General features: G+C 34.3%; 1 protein-coding gene across 7 annotated transcripts in view; it reads right to left on the minus strand.

Moving 5' to 3' along the window:
• ZNF236 (zinc finger protein 236) overlaps positions 1-21305 on the minus strand; it is a 79583-nt gene that overhangs the window by 49053 nt on the left and 9225 nt on the right. For 5 of the 7 annotated variants that reach the window (XM_071737014.1, XM_071737011.1, XM_071737016.1 and 2 more), the window contains exons 2-8: positions 18182-18324; positions 16767-16931; positions 12562-12740; positions 8861-8985; positions 5425-5597; positions 3172-3318; positions 1219-1290 (exon numbers count right to left, since the gene is read on the minus strand). In XM_071737014.1, the coding sequence (XP_071593115.1) occupies positions 1219-1290; positions 3172-3318; positions 5425-5597; positions 8861-8985; positions 12562-12740; positions 16767-16931; positions 18182-18208 (888 nt within the window). In that variant the 5' untranslated portion in view covers positions 18209-18324. The remainder of the gene's footprint in view (positions 1-1218; positions 1291-3171; positions 3319-5424; positions 5598-8860; positions 8986-12561; positions 12741-16766; positions 16932-18181; positions 18325-21305) is intronic. The other 2 variants (XM_071737017.1, XM_071737012.1) reach the window with 1 other exon arrangement.

Here is a 21305-nt window from a genome sequence, read left to right on the forward strand (position 1 = left end):
CCCAAGACCCCCATACATATATTACCATATATAGTTACTACTGTAAAAATAGCAGTAGTAGAACTCAGGTTTCTGCTCTAGCTACTAGACTAGAAAGTCAGGCTTCTCCTTGCTTGATTTCCTAGACGTGCCACATCCAAGCTGAAGCTGACTCTAGAAGTACACACAAAATTGCTTGGTGGCTTAGCAGTCACTTTGTCAATATGCAGAGGAAAAAGGTTTGAGGATGCTAAGACTAAGTATGGAACTGGACCATTTCTCTCACTCAAAGTCAGACAATTCTGGGAGGATCATTGCTCCCAGCTGGCATCTCTCACTAGGGAAAAACCTGGCACTCTGAATCAGGAACAGGGCACCACACAATGTGGCACAATTGGTGATTATCTTCTCTTCAGATACACACGTACACATGCAGAGAGAGAATTCACAGTAAAAGACAAAAACAAAGTGGGCAGACTGGTAATGATTACTTTAAAAGCAATACTGCAGCATTTCCTAGCCTTTGGCTTTGAGGATTGTAATACATGAGAAAATAAAGACTGGCTGAAGTTGGAAAGAGGGGAATGCAAGTCAATTAGTCTGTCACTAAGACACCATGCTGCAACCTATGGTTGGCAACGCGCTACATGGCTGCAACAAAACACACCAATGCTCTCACTGTGGCTGGCATATCAAGACCTGATTTGTCTGTATATCAAGACTGCTTGCTGTGGGGTGCCAGGAAGCCAGTTCTGCATCATCCTTCCCTCCACAGCTCCACAGGCTCCACCTGCGTCCCACAGTTCCCCTACTGCCTCAATTCCAATCAACTGAACCAGCACCAACACCGCTCCGTCCCTCTCCACACAAACCACGGCATCTCTGAAGTAAAGCGAGAAAGGTTAAATAATCTATTATTTATTAGAGTTCTTACTCTCCTCTGGTCTTTTTATGCAGGAAAATATATGCCCCCATTTTTAAGGCCTAATTAACAGAATCATATACAAAATCATGACTGTATCATGAGTGACAAAACAGAGGCCATTCAAGACCTGCTCCATTCCTAAATAACCATCAGCATTCACCAACAGATTTGCCTTCATATGTTAGCTGATCAACTTATCACAGTGAACTGTTGGATATCCTTTTTCACCAGCTAAATGAATACTTACAAAATTCTGTGTAGTTTCTCACATTTTTAGTCTCAATACAAAAATAGGACAAAAACTCTACACTTACATTCTTCCATTTGTTATCAACAGGTTGCAAAAGATTAGCAGGGGATGTAGTTAAAGGCTGGCTGACAGGATCCTACAAAGATATAAAGTATTTCAAGTCTTTGTACAAAAAGAAGAAAAGCATGGCTATTATAACTCTTAACATTAGCACTGTTAACTTTCTCACAGTACAGAGACTGGGGACATAAAAATCTGAGACAATGGAAGAGATACAAAAGTACACAGATTGACTAATACTGCTTCATACTTTATGTACATCAAATAAACACAAGTTACATAAACTAATATCTTAGATGTAAGCACTGGTAAAGCAAAAGACAAACAGCAGGTGTACAGTAAGTGTATTTTACAAGATGTACTTGTGTATCACAAAAGAATACATTCTGAGGTAGCACAGCAATTCAGAAGACCTCAACTTTAGGAACATGTATATTAAGGACATAGCCATTGTTCATACCCAAGGTACATAACCAGGGATAACAGAGACTGTTTGTAAACTTCCGAGCAGGATCATTATTATACTGGGGATTTGTTGTTAAAGAAGCTCTGGAAGTTGCAAGCAGAATGAAGAAGTCACTTGTAATCTAAAAAAGCTAGTGCTAATCTCAGAATGTACTGTCTTGTTATGGCAATAAAAATCCATCAATCATTAATTCTCTGAAGTTTCACATTGAAGTGTAAAACTCTTAATATCCAATGGCCATGTCAGCCATCTTTGTTCTTCCTTGCTAAAGTTCTTGGCATCTTTTTTTGTAAAGAATATTTTTTTTCTCCTGTTTTGCTAATACTACTGTATGGAGTTTCTCTTCATTTTTCCCCTCCTTGATGCAAGCCCAGAAGTATGCATGCAGCAAAGATAATGACAACACATTTCTGTAATATCAATGTGCAATGCAAATGCAAAGTACTGAAGCAAAACAAAGCAAGAAAATCACTGCTAACCAGGGAAGGCAAACATGAGATTCTACTTTTAAGACTGTGAATTTAGAGGTGTATAAAAAGACACGGACATTATATGTACTTGCAAACAAACAGGCCACATTAGTCTTTTTTTTTTTCTTTTCACCTGAAGAGGCATATAGCATCTGCCATATAAAAAAAACTTTATGAAATCTAAAAAAAAAACGGTTCTTCAAGCAACACAACTAGATACCTGTTTTCAACAAGATAGGTTTGTACAGTGAAACTGAGACACTAAATTATAACCATCTTCTTCAAGTAGCCATTGTTAGCCATTGATTTTTAAAGTATAAAAATAGGAAATTATGTGAAACTGTGGAATAAAGATGGGAGAGTTCGTTCTAGTCAAAAAGAATAAAAAATACCATGATGCATTAAATATGCACTGGCTCTTATGAAGCCAGAAGAATTTTCTCAAATTTAGCTTCTTGTATCTTGGAGAAGAAAAAAAACCCAAAAAAAGTAACAATATTCAATGCTTCCATTAAATCTAAGCTTTTTCCCTTATGATCTGTCAAATAAAAAGCTAATATTTAAAAAAAAGTTACAAGAATTACTCAGAATAATCCACTATGTCTTTATACCAACCAGAATTATTTAAACAGTTTCTGAAGTTAAAACTAATATGTAATTTGAGTATTTCTGGGTTTTGTTGCTCCTCCAAAACTTCACAATTATTTTTATGTTATCTGGGGATGAAAGCATTCCTCCACACACAATCTGCAAGCATCAGAATTATATTTTACTTAATTTTAGAATAAAACTTGGTATTTTCATCTAAACCTTCAAACTCTAAATTCTTTTTTGCGTATACTTGACCAATTTACATTCTGCCAGTGTTTATCAATGCAAATTTAGAAATTTAAATATACAGAAAGCAGCTACAGGTCTTTTAGTTCTAACCTATTTGAAGACTTACCAGAAGCACGATATAGATTTAAACTAATAGATTTATTTAAACTAATAAATGCATTTTCATAATAGCAAAGCTTACCGTTGTGACATTAGACACATCTGTTGAAGAGCTTGCAGAATTCTGTGGACCACCCATGTGCATCTTGCTGATATGTGTATTTAAACTGCCCAAGCTTTTGAAGACACAGCTACATTCTGTACAGTTGTATGTAGGGCCATTCTTTACCTTCAGCAAAACAAACAGAAGAGTGCATTTTCCCTAAATCTACCAAATTTTATATTTTTCATTATTTATCCATGTAACACTTAACTGACGTTTATGAGAGCTAAAATGGTTTCTTTTTCCAAGTTACTGATATATATAGTTTGGAAATTAAAAACAAAAAACAACCAAACAGATAAATTATCTTCAAATTTTGGCTCTTTTCTGTTTACTTTTACAAAGTATCTTTTATAACTTTCCATGAAAAAAAACCCCACTTTTTTTTTGGGTCAAAGTAGAATGAAGGTGAGATAGATTGTGCCATAGGGACTGCACAAAAAAAAATAACAACCCACCCCACAAAATCCACTAAAGAACCAACACAGTCAAGGACAAGGAAGTTTAATATATAGTTTGAAGTTTAATATATTTGAGCACATAGAATGAGAAAATGATAAGCAGCAATTTCTGTGGAACTTTCAGGCTAAGGGGTTGAGTTAACTAAAGCAAATGAATTTGCAGATACCACCATCCTCACTTCTCCCTCCTCCTTAAGTCTATCACATACCAGTGAGTTCCAGTGCAGAACTTTCACTATGTGGGAAACAACAAAGTCTTCAGAAGAAAGCCACTGCACTGCTTGTAATATAGTATGGAATTTTGTATTTTCTTATATTAGCTTAAACAGGTAACAAGACCTTCGAAAAAAATCATCAACTGATAAAACATTCATACAGCTGAACAGTGATCTACAAAATTATTATGTTTCATTATTGCCTGTAACATTTTGTCACCGCCTCAGGACAGAATGAAGCACAGGGCTCTGCATGCAGTCTTGAAGTAAAGACTGTGACAGCAAGAATGAAAAAAAAAAAAAAAAAGCAACAAATCATGCAAGGGAATAACTAAAACACATACTCAAGATCACAGAACATAGCAAAAGCCATGATCAAGAGGCAGTATTCTAACTTATCCCATAAGCTTTTTTTTTTCCCCTCACAAAAAAGTAAAAGACCAAAAAGTGAATAATATTTTTGGCTTTATGTCCGCCAATCTTGCCATATTGGAAAAAAAAAACCCAACAATGTAAATGATGAAATTAATGCTTACTTTTTTTTTTTTTTTATGTAGCAAAAGCTATCCCATAGAGAGATGAAAATGGTGAAGAAGACTCATCATGCAGTCATATGAAATGTAAAGTAGTACCATATCCTAAAAGTAAAAACCTCTAGTACAATAAAAGGACCTTAGTAAAAAAAATCCCCCCCAAAAAAAAGACATATTGTTGTAACACAAAAATGGAAAATGAGAAAGCAAATCTCAGACAGAATTGGAGGAAAGAATGAGAGCAGAGATGATATTTTGCATGCATGGAAAAACAAGGAAAAAAGAAGCTGCCTTTATCACATTATACCTTCCAAATCAAAACTAGGTGTCTTTCTATAGGTATTTCCAACCACAAATCAGTTAAGTCAGCAAGGAAATTACTGAATAAAGTTGCATAGCCAAGACTGCTCAGAAGATTATATTGCATTACCACAGCAGTACCTTCTGAATCTAAAAAACTGTCTGTCACAAAGAAAAAAAAAAAAAAAAATCAGCATAAAGAGCTCTGAACCAAAATTGTTTAACTTATATTGTAATTTTCTTCTAACTGTAGCTGAAAAACCTCTAAAAAGACTGTAAGATACATACTTCAAAGATAAATTGCAAGTATGCTCTATGATAGAGTTAGTGGGTTGCTATTTGGCCTTTAAATTTTTCACCATTTTCTGCTTTGCTGCTTTTGGTTTACTTTCATCTGATGCTAGCCCTCGTTCCCACACGACTGACACAGATACATTTCTATCCACCTAAACCCAGTAATAATTTATTAATCCATCGATGTTCTGAACATACAATGGTGAATTAAGGCTTTGCTAATTATATACGTTTATTGACGTTAAGCTATTTTAGGAAAGCTGAATTAGCAGGTAAAACCAAAAACTACAAGCTGTACCACAGCGGTAAATCTGTAGTGACTGCAGAAAGCACAAGAGAGCACAGGAATAGCAACGAGGACAAGTCACATGCTGAAAATGAAACAAGCAGTATATTAGCACCAACCACTTTATGAATAATTGTATTTACCTCTGAATGTACTCTCTGTATGTGTGACTGAAGATTGCCTTTCTGTGAAAAGGCTGCAGGACAAAAGGCACAAGCGTGGGGTTTTTCGCCAGTGTGCTTGATCATATGGGTCTGCAATGCCCCCTTCTGGTTAAATGCTTTTCCACATTCACTGCATTTAAAAGGTCTTTCACCTGAAAGGAAGGAGGAGGATTGCAGGGTGAGGGGCTTTAAACCAACGTTAGCAGTTTCTTGTATCTGAAATGAAAAACTGTATCAGCTAAAATAAAATCCTGCAAATACATATCTGTATATACAAACATAAACACAGAAATAAACGTCAGTAGGTATTCTGACAATTTAATTGTCTACCTTGATCACTCATCTCAGCATCTACTCAGATGAAAATGTTTTCTGGCCTAGCTGATGATTATTGGTTAAAAAGGGTAAAATAAATGAAACTTGTATGACAAAATTACCTGGAACAGGTTCCCTCAACTTGTGGTTTGCAAGATCTCAACACCTGCTACGCAAAACCACAGGAGGAAAAGAAAAATGGGAAAAGAAAACCAAAACACTCATTTACACAAAATACTACATGTGTATACCTGTACAGACATAAAGAGGGGAGCACAGGAGAGAATGGACTGTAATAAATAACTAGCAATCAAAAATCTGACCTCTTCTCCAGTGTAAAATCAAAAAATCTTATTTTTCTGCAAACTTCTGCTACAAACACTGCAAAAGTTGGCCTTTGGTTTCTGCTCTCAAATTTTAAGATAATATGAATAGCCATTCCTTACAACCAACTACTGAACATGTGCAATAAAATGTTTTTACTATGCGAGGTACTGTATTGCTGAAAAATAATTTAAAAAAAAAACAAAAAAACAAACCTTGAATGTTTATATTACAACAAAATATTAAAGAAAATCTCGACAATAGTGATATAGGAATGCTCTGTAATTATTTTCTGATTTCAGTGCTCTCAGTGCTGTGCATACTTAGTTATTTGTACATGAACAGATTGTGAAAAACTCCCCAGAAACAAAACAATGGGCTCAATTAACATATTACAAAGCTACATATTTTAAACACACAGATACTAAAAATAAAGTTCAATTTCTTATAACCACGTGTCTTAATTGACTACTGAAAAATTCTACCCTTAACTCAGTATTGTTTTTTTTTTTTAGTAAGTTCTTTTAGTTTTCTTTTAGTAAACAGTTACCACAGCTGTGGTAACTCCAGGACCTTAAAAACATTTCACACTTTGCCTTCCTGCATTTATATAGCAAAAACATTATCACCAAGCTGTCTGCTACATCAGTGAGTACTAGCACGTGCTAAATATTCTGAGCACTAAAGCAGTGTACACTAAAATGTTTTTATGCGACTTCTAATTATATATCTGCAATTACAGCTAGTTTGAAATAATTAATTCTTAATTAAATTCAAATTGCCTGAAATAAAAATAGCTATTTTCTGAAATAGATTACATGCATATAATTCACACAGGATCATATAGCTCTGAAAGAATGTGTATTTTCTGTTCTGCTGCTTATGGGTTTTGAAGATGCTTTAAGGTCTGCAGATTTTAAATGTATGGGTTTTTATATTGATTAAAAATTAGAACATTGATTGGGCTTTCATAAATAAAAGGCTTAGCTTCCACTAATAGCTGCTGGTGGTTGCAAGGAAGTATTGCTTCAGGATAAGTTTGCCTATTTAAGTAAATTTCATTATAAAAACAACCTCAATTTAGTGTGGAAAACTGGAATTTCTGCATTTCTTGAGTATAACAACAAAATACAGATTTGGGAGGGAGAATGAGAAGTTCATTACTTAGTTTTTAATATGGGAATTGCAATTCCATATTGTGTTAAATGCTTGAAATTAATAAAAGACACTAACATAATGCTGTACATGTAGCACAGACATGCTCTTTAAACAATTAAAGATTTAAGTATACTAAATTCTTTAAAGCAGAGTTCTTCTTTCTTACATATTATACAGTACCTCAAGCAATTGGATGCCAGACAGGCTGTCTGCAGATTTAGAGTAATAACATACTTCACAAATTAAATAAGTATTTGCTAGCTACGTGGAACTTATAATGACCCACCATCATGAGCAGATTGGGACTGCATTTTCTGCCTCTGTTTTCCCAACAGACAAATGTATTTTTATTCTTTAAAGTAACTATAAACTTTAACTCTTTAACTTTTTGAAGTTTTAAGAAAAGTGTCCTCAACTGTGATCTTGTTTCTTCAACATTGAACGAGTTTCTTCAACTTTAGAATAAACTAAAATAATGTCTCCTGTAGAGACAAGATTCAAAAATAAGTACAGTAATTTTCAATTACTTTTTTGGATATTACTTTAAGGCAACTTTTAAAGCAAGTACAAGGGTGACCTCTTGTGATATTGTTCAATAACTATATCTATAAAACTTAAAAAAGATTCCTATTCACGCAATGGAATTTTTATTTCTCCCTTGTTAAGCTAAGTCATTCTTGTAAATGGCAACTCATCACATCACTGTCTGAACAGACTGCTGGTGCAAACAACATGGCACACCTAAGATAACTAACTTCTTGAATCAGCTAAAAACTAGACAAACATTAATTTATTCACAAGATGCAAAGTACATGCATACACTGGAGCACCTCCAATGAAGATTTTGTTTAAAGCCAAAGACTATCATACTATGTATAACTGGTTAAAAACTTAAGAACTTTTCTTATAGTTCTTTGTACACTTCAGAAAGTTTTGAATTATTTTATGCTTGGCATTTGTCAGTTCTTTCAATTGCTTAGGGGTTAGATACACCCATATTTATTACAGTAATTCAGCAAAAACCACTTTCTATTTATTCTGCAAATCTGAACAGTCACCTATACTTCTCCAAGTATCAAAATTACAGTCATGACTTATCACCTCAAAGTTCACTCTGGACATCTTGAAAATGGCAGTTACAGTAAGTACAGAAAATTTATGGCAGTAACTTCAAATAAATCAATCTAAAAACAAAAGCAAACCCACTTATGTTAGAAGTATTATTCATTCACATGCACTTCTACTCTTTTGGGGACTGTAAATTTTAGAAATAGTTCTCCAGAGTATTTAAGACTTTATCTAGAGTAGCTGTTTGGACCTTATCTAGGGATTCTAATTTTGAATTGAAACTTTAAGTACCAAAATTGATATACTGTAACAAATTAGACCTATGAAGTACTTTTTTTTTTCTTAAACTGTTTCTAATGATATACATCTGGAAATTTTAAAAGCATATAAGTTTCCTAAGCAAAGGAATTGCTTAACAGTTGTTTTAAAAAACAAGTAACAGCAGCTAATGAGCCAAATATTTCAAGTACTAACAGTGGGGAAAATTTCATGGGTTAATTGAATTTTGTAAAAAAAATTCAAACTGAAACAATTACTTTCACAGTCCTACCTGTGTGTATTCTAACATGTCGTGTTAACTGACTCGGTTTCTGGAAAGACTTTCCACAGTGAGGACAGGAATAGGTAAACCCACTTCTGTCAATGTTTCTGTTGTAAGATCTGGTACTTGATGCCCTGCCATTTAAGAATAAATAAATAAATAAAATAACATTAATATTATTAAACATCATTTTGAGGAGGCTTATTTTACCCCATCCAGGATAAATTTGATGACAAAATACAGTAACAACTGCAACAGTTAAAACCAAACTCTTTTATGATACTAACAGAACATACCAGCACTTTTCTAAGTAGGTACAAGAACCAAGAATTTTAGTAATTTCTGTAATAAAACTGACACATTTTAAAGGCTCTCGAGGGACATTTTCATGGACATTTTTTTTTTCAAAAATATACAACGATTTCACAACTTCTATTTTAATGGGAATTTTCAATTCTGTGTAACTCCATTTCTTTTGCCTGAATGTAGCAAGACTCGCATTCTTAACTTGAATATCAAGATCTCATGAACTAGAGTACCAATGCAGTTACTGAAGTTAACAAGAACAGGTTAAGAATTCAACAGCCCAAATATTCACCACGCCCCTCAAACCCAAACCACAATCTCCACAGAGACATAGTGCCATCTATAAATCAAGCTAATTATTTCAGTAACTGCTGAAAAACATCAACAGCAATGTGGAGAAGTAACATCTGATTTTATGCTGGAAAAAAGGAAAAACAAAATCCTCGACCTTATAGACCACCCCAACACAGCTAAACAAGTAGAGACTAGGAGGCAAACTATTATGGTATCTGGAACACTCCATATTTTCCACAGTGCCTGATTATCTGCACTTATACAGTAATCCAGTATTGCTTGGAGCTAATTGAAACTACACAAATTTAGATACCTGGTGTTTTACTGAACAACTGAAAGAATTAGCTAATGTGGAGCACATGTGCAAACCCCACCACCACCTTGAAAAACAAGCTGGTGTAACAATGTACAAATAGCAGGGAAGTAACAGTCTGTTCTGTAACACAGGCAATCATTAAACTTCTGCTCAAATGCTGCATATACTCCCAAAAGAACAGAGATATTCATCCTGTATTTAAAGAAAAGCACCTTTTCCCTGCCAACTACTTCAAATAAATATTACATCCATTTTTAAACTCTTTTTACACTCTTGCAGAGGGAGCACAGAGCATGGGTAATTGATTTTGGTTTACATGTTAATTATATCTGCTAAAATTCACAAAGTATCCAGAGTAAAGTTGACTGAGGAATGAAAAGGAAAAAGAACAGTAAGGATATTAAAACGCCTTCTTTCCATCTGAGGACAGATCTAGGCCAGCATGACTGTCAGAATACATTCTTTGATGAGCAACATCATCTGTTTCAACTATAGCTGCAGCACTATCTGAAATTCGGAAGCAATTGCAGGGACAACCTTTAAAGATCAGATCACCTTCTGAAGTATTTAATCATTTAGAGCAACGATGACAATTTATTTTTAGTAAAAGGTAGATTTCAAATTTAAATTCTAACTTCATAATAGCTTTCCATTCAAACAATTCAGAGACAGAACAAGCACCTTCTTGGGAAAGGAAAGCACAACCAGTCTATGCAAAAAATGTAAGGGAACAAGGCTCTTCCTAATTTTAAAACCTAAAAAATATCTGCAACTTATTTTAAACTGAAAAGCAGGAATCAAACTGATGTGTCTTTGAACTACTGTATACAGTCAAACAAGTTAGATCAAACATTAACTTTTCATAATTCATCAATTCGTCTTTCCATATTCAACAATACCAGAAAACGTTGTCAAATTAAAAAAAAAAAAAACACAAATATCCATATCTTTCCTTAATTTCGGAATTATTTCCTTATTTTCCTTAATTATTTTGGTAGATAATTTCTACCGAAACACCAAGTCTGAGCTACATTAGCTTTGTGATGACAAAGAGCAGGATCACTTATGCAATTCATTAACCTGGCTCACATGCATAGAATCACAGAATGGTTTGGGTTGGAAGGGACCTTAAAGATCAAGATTCAACCCCCCTGCCTGGGCAAGGACACCTCCCACTAGACCAGGCTGCAAAAGGCTTCATCCAACATGGCCTCAGCAGGTGGGGGCAACATGATGGGATATCAATAACCTCTCTAGACAACCTATTCCAGTCTTACTACCCTCATTTTTTCCTAATATCTAACCTAAAACAACCCTCTTGCAGTTTAAAACCATTACCCCTTAGTAAAGCACTGTTATGAACAGCAGCTCACTGAATACCAACATAACATGCTTCTGATAAGCAAGGTCAGTCTCGCATAAGGAAGCTCTGAAACCAGAAATTAATCTATGTTTAGGAAAAAAAGCATGTGCCTACCACACCTGCTCAATCAACTTCCCTCCTCAGCTGGACAGCAGAGAGAAAATATATCAAAAGACCTCTGGGTCAAGACAAGGACAGGGAGGGATCACTCACCAATTATCAAGAGCAGAAGAAATTTAACTTGGGGAAATTAGTTTATTACCAATCAAATCAGAGAAGGACAATGAGAAATAAAGCAAAAGCTTAAAACATCTTGCTTTCACCTCCCCTTTCCTGGGCTCAACTTCACTTCCCATTTTCTCTATCTCCTTCCTGCCCTGTTGCTCCTTCCACCTCAGAGGGAGGAGTCCTCATGATCTTCCCATGCTTCAGTCTGGGGTCCTCCCACCAACTACTCCATGACATATTCACTCCTATATTCTTTATTTATTCACCTTAACTTGAATAACAAGAATTATTTTTGTGTATAATAGTATACGTTCAAAGAATTCAATACAAATAGAGCTGTATACCTCAAACCCTCAATTTTCAGTTTGCAAACAGAAATCTACAACAGTTTTTTAAAACCTTCTGGAACACAATAATTAAGATCTTACAACCTGTATCATCTACTAATAAAAAAAAAAAGGAAATACTGAATATTTCTATTTTTTATGGAAACAGTGTAAACATTAAAAGACATATCAGCTGTCAAAACTTTAGGATTTCTTAATGTATAAACTAAATCAGCAGAATTTTGTTCTTTCCTTCTTCTGACTTAGAAGTAATTTTTACCTTCCTAAACGTAAAGCTAAATTAGAGAGCTGAAGGAAAGGATAGATATTCACTACAAATAAGAACAGCAGTTATTAGGCCTCTTTTTTCCCTTTATTTTGTGCTTTGTCAGATTTACAAAAAACTCGTGTCAGGTTGTGATGAGAACCACTTGCAAAATGCAATTAAACCTCAAGTAACAATTCTTTGCAGAAGGTAACTATTAGAACTTCAGTTACAGGAAATGCTCTGTGAAGTTAATATAAATTTTTTTCACTGTACTGCCATTAGCCTTGAAAATCATAAATCAACACACCAAAAATCACTTTGTATCCAAACAACCTGACATTACAAATAGTTCATAGATGGAACTATGTTTAGTATGGATGCTTAAATGTGAATACATGGGGCAAATAAAAAGACTCCAAAAATAAGCACCTACTTTAGCAAGGTTTGTTTTTCTTTAAAAAAAAAAACAACATTTCATAACAGCATTCCAAAGGAAATAAATGATCTGCATAGATCATGTACTTTGCTGACTGAAAATGCTACTCCTTTTCCCAGCTATCACCATAACAGTAATATCTGCTCATTTTGTTACAATTCTGTGATTGTCACCTTGTTTTATAGTGAGTTTTCATATGTTCCTTTAGTTGTGATGAAGTTTCAAATTCCTTCTTGCAAGACTTGCAGCTGTGGACCTTACTGCCTGCCAATTCCTGACGATGTTCTTCCATGTGTATGGACAGCTGACTCTGTAAAGTAAATTCATCTCCACACTCTGAACAGATAAGATTCTGAAAGAGAGAATAGAGACTGATTTTTCAAAAGATTCCCAAACAGCAGTACACATGCACAAACTTTGCTCAAGTAGTTGAATGTATCCTTCTACGGACACTGGCAGCTGGAAGCTAGCACCAATAGAAGTATACAACTGAAAAAAGTTTATGAGCCCCATAACACAAATCATGAGCAATAATAACTGCAAGCTTATGGTAATATTTATATTTTAAGAAACTCCACTGAAACTGAATTCTGAAAAAGTTTATATGGTAGCAGAAACAATCAGTTATGTAACATCCTTACCACTGCTCCTTATTTCCTTGGTACATACATAAACTTACCCCATATGCCATTATACCATGGTCTATATACGCATTTGTGAAAAATAATACTTTCTAATCAAAACCCTCTTAGCTGTAGATTTAGGGATTTTGCACTTCTACTGGTTACAGTTATATAGATGGGCTTTTACTTATTCACAGTAATCCCACCTCAGTGTACTCATAAATTATTTCAAGTTATTTTCACAGAAAAGAAATCAGAAATAAATATGGATGCAATGTTTTTGACAGGTATCCCTTCAATCTCTTTATTTTACCGTTTTAAACAAGTCCCCTTCCATTTATATTGGCATACCATGCCATTTAGAATGGAAATTATACTTGTAATTTTTACTGCAAAAGCATTGCCATTGCTCTGAAATTCATAGAAAGAATCAAAGTCAAATATAATTTCAATGAGAACTATAAACTCGTCTTTATTTTATTTCCTATTGCTTTTCAAAACCATTAGTTTTAGTATTCAGTGTACCTTTTATTTTACAATATCTAAGCAGAATTAGGATTAAATGTCTAAAAATATTCACTATCTCTGACAATACATCTGTTACGTGTTCCTTACTGCTGTAAACTCCATTTTTTCTTGGATCATTTTGCAGTAATTGTGATTATCACTGCACAGGGAAACTTTTTTATCCTACTCCCTTTATTTTCCTCCTTGAATGACCGAGAGAAAAAAAAAACAAAACCAGAAACCAATACTCATTTAAATAAAGATATTGTCCAGAATTATTTAATCAAGCTGAATACAGCTAAGCAGTATGATTTTTAAAATTATTGACAGTAAACTTATTGAAAAAGTTAAAAAAACAAAAAATAAAAACCCTGCAATATGCATTTCCACACAAACCCTCAAAATTCTGAGGTGAAATGACTTGTTTAGCTTAACCTAGTCACTATAATGGGACTCAAGGTACAGTGTGGAATGTTAAATCTTATTTTTTTCCAGGATCTACATTCAAATCTGAGTAAGACTACTTCTGGTTGAAAATTACTGTTACTACACAACAAATTTGGTTTATGCCAATCCTTTCATACAAGTTGGAAAAAATTATCTGAAGCTTACAATGCATAATACATTAAGGTCATGGACCCCAAAACTGGGAGTTAGGCAATCACTCCTCAGCACTTTTCAGACACACATTTCTATGACAAGAAGTTGCAAAAAGAGTCTAAGAAGTATCTGAGACAATGAAATTCATGTGTTTTTATTAATTACTGCAGAATTTGCTGAAGGAAGGCAAAGTCGTAGCAAAAAAGAAAAACTGTACAAAACAACCAGCAATACATCAAGTCCAATAGCCTCTCTGTGGAATAGGCAGTACCAGATGGATTTTTTTGCCCCTCAAGCAAACAAAAAATCCACCAGCACACATAGAACAAGTTGCATTCTGTTAACTGGGTAAACCCACCCTCTAATACTGGACGTAAGGGGCTCTTCATATATTGCTAGATGTATTCCCAAACTCAAAAATAATTTTCTGAAGCTTTGTTCATCTAATTCTGACTGCATTAACTATCTTTAGTTATCAGTGAACATTCTTAAAAAAAACAACAAAAAAAAACCCCAAAAAACCAAACCAATACAAAAAAAAAAAAAAAAACCCACAAAAATTTCATCTTGTGTCCACAGAATACCATGTTTAACTTCTTAAACATGGTATTTTAGTAACATTTTCCTAAAGCCCAAAAAACCCTCATGCCCGTGGTGAAAGATATCGTAGCAGATCAAATGCAATAAATTAATCTTTTTCAACATTTTATTTAGCATTCCTCTTTCACCAGGTCAAAAAGTGGCAGTGGATGCATTATCCATTTCCTCAGTGGACAAATGAACCCTCTACAAGATGCTACCTATTTATACAAGGTATGTTCTTTATCACCTCTTGAGAGAGCTACCTGAAAACCAGGGGTTTCATGTTTGTTGTGGTTTGGGTTTTTTTCATTACACTGTTTTCTCACATATAGATCACCAAAGAAAGTGAGGAGAAAAGTTAGTCTCATGTAAGCTTGATTTCAAAAGCCCCAAATATTCCTTCTGCATCTTCTCACAGGAGCAACCACTCATGAAAATCTATGTTTCAAAAGACACATACACTCTCCCAAACCTAACTGGAGAGCTCAAGAAGCTAACCACGCAAGTTTCTCTGAAACCATCTGTAGATGTAGATGCAGCAGTTACCCAAAATTCAGCTTTGTGCAGCAATCTCAAATTCTGTGTATGTCCCCTAAGTGAGTACTTATTTTTTGCTGTTTTCAGATTTTCAACCCTTTTAACAGCAAAAGTAAGAAAAGCAAACAGAAGTGAGAATGCACTCCACTGACAACTTAGCTTCTTATTCTGCATATTATGAAAAACTCCTGAATGAAAGCTAGTGCCATCATGCAGACCCTCTGCTCCAAGTTCAAATTCCAGCTCTCCTATAGGCTCTATGCATAACAGCTGGGAAAGTCCTGAAATTCTCTGTGAATTAACTGTTACCTTCATCTTATCCAGGACGATAAGGTATTTTAATAATATATTCATTAGCAATTGAAAGGTGTTCATACTCATAAATTTCATTTCATTTTAAATTGAAAGGCATCAAACAACCTATTCTTCTGACATCTGCACCAAGTATCAATATCATAGCTGTTGAAGTGTATGGAAAATCACTTTTTGATAGAAATTAATACTAAAATCCCTCAGGAATCTTTCTTGATGCTCAGTTTCCTTATTCTGATATTTTTAGCAATCATAAATCAAGTTCCCTCAATAAATACCAGTTAAGCTATGGATCATAGATACATTAACACGCAACAAAATTGTACTCAAGTATTCTCATCTTAACTCGGTTGTGTAGATTATAAAAAATTAACTGATAACAAGATTAAAGAAGAAATACATTCTCTACAGGTGGCATTCTCTGCCTGGTTTAGGGAAAAATGTGAGCAAGACTATAATCTCAAACCTCCTGGTCAAAGCTGCTGTAAGCTGGCAGCAGTTGGTATGGAGAAACAACTGTTATGAATAGAGCTCTGGTGATAAAAGTACATTCTTGACTCAGCTCCAACTCTCCAATGCAAACTGCAATTTTAGAAAAACCTTCACACGTGAGACAATTACACGATTGAAAATTTGGTATTTTGGGCACTAATATCAACTCTGGCAAGGGCAGTAATGCAGTAATAACTATGAAGTGTGCAAAATAAGACTATGTATTAACTGATTGATAAGAATTTAGCCAATGCCTTTAAAAAATGGAAAATTAAATTGTGAGAGGAGAAGGAACAAGAAGTCTTCTCAAGTGAAATAACCATTCACACAAGTAGTGGGATTTCTAGATAGAAAACAGTTTCATGACGCAAAAAACAGATGGTGAGAGCGTCTCACCATGACATCTGCCACTGAAAATGATTACCCTAACTATTACATTTGGGCTTATCAATGTATATAAAGTCAATCAGTTAATGTTCACATGTATGATACAACATCTATCAAACATACACAGATTCTCTTCATTAGTAAAGACAGGATGAGAACACTTGTTTATATTCAGTATATTAATTTCTGCCACTATTACTAAAACCTACTCCTCACTTCATTCTTCTGAATGAGACCATTCACTCAGTTCTCCACTCTGGAGCATATATTTATAAGATTAAGTACAATCATCATGACATGTCTTTTCAAAATCCAGATTATGAGATTTAATGAATTACCTCTTCTTTCTCATGTAGCATTATATGAGCTTTCAGACTGGCTACCCTGGAGAATTTCTTGTTGCACACAGGACACGTAGGATCTTCACCATTGTGAGTACATTTATGAAGTGTCAAGTTGAATTCAACATTAAATGACATTGGACACTGGTCACATCGGTGAGGCTGTTTGTTTAAATCACAAAAATAAAGACAAAATTTAATCTTCCCACAAGCTACATATACCCTAGGTGACACACATAACCTCAGAAACCAAAATGTCCAAAATAAAAAAGAACAGTTTAAGTTACCTACATATGATAATGACCTTTCATAATACTAGTCTGAATGACTTTCATTTCTGCATATCTCACTACTGAAAATGGTAATACAGGTACATAAACAGGAGCATATAAAGGAAGATGGCAGGAGAATTAAAAGAAAGCAGACTCCAAACTGACACTGTCTGAAGAGAGCCAAGTTAGCAGGAGCAAGGAACGAGCAAGAGACGGAAATAAATTTTGCTACTTTACCTGAGATTGTGAATTCTCCTTAAACAAAATCTGTAGTCAAACCAGCAAAGAGCTTAATTTATGCTAGGATTGACTGCTCTTCAGTTGTTAATCTGCATCACCACTTTTCATTCCTTAAGAGCACCTTCACTATTAGATACAAACACTCTTGCTTACGCGTGCAACAAAATGGTTTTAACACTATTCACTTCCATTTTTTATGTATCAACTTTACAAGACTGAAACTTGTCTAAGTACCTTTTTGTATATACTCAATTTCATCTGAACATCCTATATTTTTGTAAAAACTGATCTGTATCTACAGCTACTTCAAACAGTAATAAAACTATGTACCCATCACACGTAGTTTTAGCTTTGTGAAATAGAGAGGAACAGAAATTAAATACTTCAGATTTGTCCAGTCTTAATCACATAACTCAATTTTTCTAATTTTTTCACTAATTTGATTTTTAAGCTGCTAAAGTGGTCACAATCATCTGCTAACTGATAAGTACATAACTAGATTAGGTTCTCTGACGTTACTGAAAACAGCTACGAGACAAATATATAATATATAATATATATCCAGTTAACAGATATATGCATGACTTTCTTTTTATTGCTTATGTGTGGAGTCAGTTTGCAAATTAAACTAAACAAAAATCATATATATTCTCATTTCCCCGAATATTTTATAAATCAAAGAAAACTTTAAAATGGTAACTGGCATCAAAAAATATGAGAAAACATGAAAGAGAAACCTCATTAAATTCTGAGGTTCCCAAGTAGTAATGATTAGTGATGCAATTAAAAAAACCTTAAAGTGATGTCTTGTGTTAGATTTACTTGTCAGCATATGAAAATATCACTATACACTGTCATTTTCTAAGGTGATATCTATTAAAAATCTACTAAATATCGTACCTTGTCATTTTGCTCATGATCCCTCATGTGGCGCTGGAACTGGGTCTCTCTTGAAAAAGACAGCAAACAGATCTCACACTTTCTGGAGTTAGGGACTTGGCAGGGAAAATTAGCCTTCTCTCTATTGGGTGTCAGAACATCATCTGCAAAACAAGCATGGAAACATTTGTATGAAGTCACATTTCGTTTACGTATTATTCTAAAAACCAGAGTTCTTTCAAATAGAAACTATTCAAACTCCTGTAAATTTTGACTTATACTAGATCCTAACTTCACATGATCTTGAAGATCTTGGCCATAAACATTACTGCTTCCACTGACACAGATCAACAGAGTGCATCCATCCCTCTAACTGCCAGTCACTAAAGAGATAAATAATTACCTTTTCCTGGTAATTTGAAATAAATTCTCAGTTTAATAAACACCCATCAAGTTTGCAACAAAATAAAATGCTGCTAAATACACTAGTAGGACTAAGATACTGACAGGGGTTACTTTCATACCATTACACTGCCCGTTTCTAAAAAAAGCTTTTTTAACACAGCACAGTCAGCAGTTCTCACTACACAGATTTTCTGCCATCCTACACTCCTCTCTTTTCTTTTTCCCTTTGCGAAAAATTTCGGCATCTTCTCTTTCTGACAACATAAAGTCTTTATTAGTTACCTTTAAAGTTGGAAAGCAAGTATCAGCATTTCAAACAACTGATATGCAATAAACTGCAAGTCAAACTGTGTGCACATAAATTCAATGGAAAAAAAGATTTTTTTTTTAACAGACACAGACTAAGCCCATACAGATTTCTTATTTTGAATTCCTACAGTCACACAACTTCCGACGCACAAGTTGTGAGTCTCTATATCCTCCTTCTCAAATAGATAAAGTAATAATAATAAAGATAATTAAGATACAAGGAAACTATTAATCCAAGTAAATTAAATACATTTTTCACTTGAGAAGATACCATATTACTAAGGAAGTTATCTTTAAGAAAAATTTTATGAAAAGCAATTAGCAGGAAAGGTTAAAACATGTAAGATCATTCAAAACAGTATTAAAAAAATTAAAATTGATTTGTGCTGCAGATGCTGCAGATGAAGAGAAAAAAAACCACAAAGAATGCAGTTTCAAATACTGCAACAAGTCAAAAAAGTACATTAACCATAGAATTCAACAGGATGCAAAAAAAAAAAAAAAAAAAAAAAGGAAAAGGAATATTGGAATATTTGTTTAATTATTCAGACATGCAAGGCCCGATTTTTACCTTTAAGAAACTGAGGACTTCTTACCATGTTCTCAAGAATTAGACACAGGAAATAACACAACTAGAAGTTTAAGGCATCCTGTTTACATTTCCTCAGAGGATACCGAAGATTATGACTCATATAGTATTTTTGCTCAGTACTGCATCTGAATCAAAGTCCTGTCTCATTTAACAGACTATTTTAAAAAATAAAATAAAATCATTCCCTTACGTCCACACTACCCTTTTTTTTCCTGATAAGATTCTCATAAACAAACTTAAAGAGCCTGTAGTTGAGGAAGCCCTAGGAAACACTTCTCCACATGATATTTTGTGGGAGAAACCACAACTAAAAACAATGCTCTGGGGACTTACACTTCGCATTCTGGACAAAGCCACCCAATAACTTTTGCAAAGTTAGAGAGAAATACTTTGTATCACAATCTTTAACATGTATAAACAAATCTTTAGGCGTATAAACTTACACCTACTGCATTCTTTAAACCACAGCTGTAAATTCCTAGTGTATGCAGACACTATCAATAACACTTCTGAAACAATCACAGTTCTTCAAAAGTTGAAAAGCAAAGCTTTAATTATAGGACACCGTCCTTTAAGTGTCCTTGTGATAAATGTGCCTGAGGAGAATAAAGGGCACCACACCAGTTTCTGTAAGTATCAGCATGACAAGAAAAAGGAGGGGAAAAAAAATATCTATTCTAATACTTGGACTATATGAAATGTAATGCAAGAAGTTTTCCTTTCCCCTGGAAAAGGGAGTAGTTGTTCAACCCCAACAAGGCCTGACCTCTCACTTGATACTGACAACTGAAAAATGATCCAATCCATTACTTTGGAAAGGCTTTTAAATCTTCTCCATGAACCAAAGAGATTATTATCTTTAAACTTTCACTTTTGAGATCAAAGACACCAGAGAACATAGAACAACAATGCCTAAACAACTGAAATAGTGAAAGTGTAACTATGAAATAATCAAAGAGGCAGCCCTTCTCTAAAATTTGAAACATAGAAAAAGTAACATGTTCACTCTTGTCTGAATAACATTACCAAGCGAGTTATCTTTTAGGTCAATAACATATTTTTATTTATTTATTTTATTTATTTATTGAAACCTGTATCAAATCTGTATCATCTGCAATACTGATTAATCTACAAGCTATGAATTTTCTTCTGGAATTAAAAAATATTTATATTAAATGTATCTTAATGAAAGAAAGAAAGAAATTCCCTAAACTTTGGGAAATGGGTTCAGTACATGGCACACCTTGTATTGAAGCATCAGGAGATTCTCAAGACTAGTCCATGGGTGCCCTAAATCCCTGAGCTACCTGCAAGCCTTTCTGCCTTCCTAAAGGCCCTCAGACTCCAAGGAAGAAGAACCAGAAGGCACATCTTTACAAAATTCATTGCCTGTGACTGTAACACATTAAACATTACTCCATCAGAAATTTGTAACTCTCTCCAAAGCCAAATCTTACGAGTTTTTTCATCCTATCTTCCCTACTGCAAAAGAGCAAACGAAAAACTTTGGGAATGAGGACTGCACCCTAGAATCAGCAACTGGACTGTGAGGTCCAGCTGAACTTGGCAGGGGACTCTTACTACATTAAATTCTTAAGGATAAGGCACAGCAAACCCATTCAGTTTAGAGTCTAGCAATCTTTAAATGCTCAACTATTGGAATATCAGGAATATTGTAAGTAGCTATAGCAGGTAGGAATAGAGAAACAGATTAGTTTGGACTTAAAAGAAATCTGAAAGTTCAGTTGTTTCACTTTCACTTGAAGGGCAAGACTGAGACCTAACACAGATTATAATTAAAATACAAATTCATTTAGTCATTAACATGATGCCTGAAGT

This window comes from Heliangelus exortis, chromosome 2 (assembly GCF_036169615.1).
Source record: "Heliangelus exortis chromosome 2, bHelExo1.hap1, whole genome shotgun sequence".
In the NCBI taxonomy this organism is placed as follows: domain Eukaryota; kingdom Metazoa; phylum Chordata; class Aves; order Apodiformes; family Trochilidae; genus Heliangelus; species Heliangelus exortis.